The sequence below is a fragment of the Monopterus albus genome, unplaced genomic scaffold (genome assembly GCF_001952655.1).
Source record: "Monopterus albus unplaced genomic scaffold, M_albus_1.0 scaffold3.1, whole genome shotgun sequence".
NCBI classification, from domain to species: Eukaryota; Metazoa; Chordata; class Actinopteri; order Synbranchiformes; family Synbranchidae; genus Monopterus; species Monopterus albus.
In genome coordinates this window covers 1,784,878-1,787,837 of record NW_018127883.1, presented here as the reverse complement: position 1 = coordinate 1,787,837, position 2,960 = coordinate 1,784,878, and the positions used below count along the sequence as shown (strand labels likewise).

General features: G+C 44.2%; 1 protein-coding gene across 1 annotated transcript in view; it reads right to left on the bottom strand.

Moving 5' to 3' along the window:
- Positions 1–2,956, bottom strand: part of dachc (dachshund c) — a gene marked incomplete at its 5' end in the record, with an annotated part of 26,962 nt that extends 24,006 nt beyond the window's left edge. The window contains one exon of the mRNA XM_020600850.1: positions 2,481–2,956. Coding sequence (XP_020456506.1) covers positions 2,481–2,956 — 476 coding nt within the window. The remainder of the gene's footprint in view (positions 1–2,480) is intronic.
- Between the last annotated feature and the right edge of the window lie 4 nt (positions 2,957–2,960).

Sequence of the window (2,960 nt, the reverse complement as noted above, 5' to 3'; positions counted from 1 at the left end):
ATGCACACACACACAGAGTTTGACCTGAGCAAACTTTTGAGGCGTGTTCCTTACAGAGAATGAAACTGTTCCTTTGTGATAGAGAAAGAAAAGGATGGAGGATCAGGTTGCCTCCTACATGCCATGTTCTTTCTGTGGAACTAATGTCATTTAGCAGCAAAGCCAGCAAACACACAGGCGTGACCGTTTGAGTTTGTGTGTGTGTGTGTGCATTAGGAGGTGACAGAGAGCGAGTGTGTGTGTGCCACCAATGAATGAATTATAACTAGGTTTTGACTGGGGATGAAGTCAACCCTTCTTCATGGTTTGATGAGTCAGTGGTCAGAGGTGTGTGTGTGAGACTCTTTGTCTCACAATTATAAACAGAGGACATTTTTGTAATCTCGGTTTGTTTCAAACCATTTTATTTTAATCTTTAAAAAGAACTACAGTAATAAATGAACAACTGGCCTAAAAGAATAAACTGGAGGAATCCATGTAAAGTGTTCTGTTACATGTTAGCCTATCAGACAAGGCTGTTATTTCTCCTCCAGTCAGTCTGACTGTACTGGACTGGAAAATAATAAGTGATCGCTGTCTTAATCAGTAACAAAAGGTTCACTGAGCCCTGATGCTGTCAGACAGCCATAACATCATGTTCTTGGAACTTTTAGGGTTAGTCAGTTGGCCTTCCTGCTTCAACAACAATCATCCTGAGTCCCACTTTGTACCTGCTACTGTTATGTTGCTCTATCCACACAAGGGATTACACTGGAAGCATCTAATGCAGCAGGCTGATACTAATGGCTACCACAGCACATTTGAAGTTTTCAGACAAAAAATGATGGAAGCCGTTTGAAGATTTCAAAAGAGTGATGTTTTCAGATTCCATTAACTTAAGGCTGTCTGACTGTTGTGTGGATAATTAAAGATGATGGAGGTTGTGTATTTTCAGGGCTTGTATAACAATGTGCCCATTAACACTTGACATAGATGAAATCCCAAAACAGCCAGAAGATGCATCTGGATTTTTTTTTCTTGGTTCCAGGGAGCAGGTGTTAAATCCCCAGACACTGGAAGCAGATTCTCACAATAGTTTGTTTCATTTTGCAGTGTTTCTGGTTTTGCTCAACAGGTCAAAGCCTTTTCCAAAAGTTAATACCTGGTGTTAAAATCAAAACGTAACTCAAAGATAAAAAATAGAGTCATATTAAGGCACTTAAATGATTTGACCCAACAACCCAAGAAAGAAAAAAAGCTAAAAAAAAAGATTATATATTCTGAAAATTGCTCCAAGGAGCAGATTAACTATCAGATGATATAAATCCCCTAAACTAAGGCTAATCCACACTCCTCTGGATTCAAACCCATGCTGTCAGGAGCATGTGGTCTACACAACAGCAGACTGAGGTACCAGTAACCCACAAATCCAAGCCAATTTAGATGCTTTATCCAAACATCTCTGTGGTGCACTGGCTTGATGACCCATGTACTGTAGTTGGTCACCATCGGAGTTCTGCAAAACAGCCAATTTACATAATCGCATCATAAATACCAAGATTTCATTTAATCATCTCCTCTGTTCTGATGCTCAGGGCTAAAGAGTGTTGATATGATAAGACAGCAAGTTATTAAGGAAGGAGAGCGAGGGAGAGAGGGAGGCTGAGAAAAGGAGAGAGAGAGAGCAAAGGGATCAGTGAGTGAGTGAGTGAGCTTGTCCTGATTTAAGCTGCCGCTTGGGGCCAAATGAAAATTAATTAATTTCTGTGAAGAATCAATTTCTCAGAATGACAGTGACAGATTCAACGTGTGCATGAGAGTGTGCGTATGTATCAAAGAGACAGAAAGAGGGAGTGTGTGTGCGCGCGTGCAGAGAGAGTGGGAGAGATTGTAGCCTATGATAACATGACAAACTTTTAAGTGTTTTTTATTAGGATTACTAAAATTCATTATTGTCAACACCACCGCCACCATCATCATCATCACAACATATATCATATGTTAAAACGGTAAAGCAACAGTACTGTGGTTAATAAAAAGGGGGTTACCTGGACCTCTATCAAATTGTTTACAACCTCCAGCAGACAAAAACAAATATTATTTTCAGAAAATGTCATTTATAGAGTAGTTTACATGTTTAATAGTGGCTTCTGGGAAACTCTATGGATCTCATGTATGTATCAGAGTAAAGCCAAAGACAAGACCTGAAATATTACACCCTACCACAAAAAACAGAATACCATAAAGTCTTTGCACAGTGGTCACTGACATGTAATTTGCATTAATATATAGTTTTTTGTGAGGCATCCTGAGGCACATGATGAGCAAACTGATAGTAGATAAAGTCTAAAGGTGCGTCCCTAGGACCCTCTGTGCACACTGCCTTTGGCTCTGGATCCTATACTTGCTTTATAACTCCACCTGCTGCACCCCACCTCCCCCACAACCGGGTCACATTGTCACCCCCGCCTGCCCTCTCCCATCTCACACACCCGGCTCACCTTGCGTTGGTACAGTCGTTATACAGCGTCTCGAAGTCCTGCCTGGATATGAGTTTGCACCGGTTCACACCAGGCTGGATGGCCCCGAGCCCCCGCAGCACCCGGACCTGCTCCACGTTGCACACCACAGGGGTAATGTCAAGCCGTTTCAGCTTGGTGTACACGGTATGGAGCCCGCCGACCAGGTGCTTTAGAAACACATCGAAAGCCTGGGGCAGGCAGATGAGCTCCGTGTCCTTCACCGTGAACGAGGCCAGCTTGGCACCTTTCACCTCCACCAGTTTGCACTCGTTGTTCTGTGGCGTGCTCTCCACGGGCGACGGGGTGGCGTACACGGGCTTAGCGCTGCTGGACACCGGAGCTCCTCCGGTCTTTAACGCGTTCCCGTTCGGTACTAAGAGGTCTGCCCTGAACTGGTGAAGCAGCGCCGGGTGCGCCACCGGAGCAGCCGGGGAAGGAGCGGCGGAGGGGGCCGCAGGG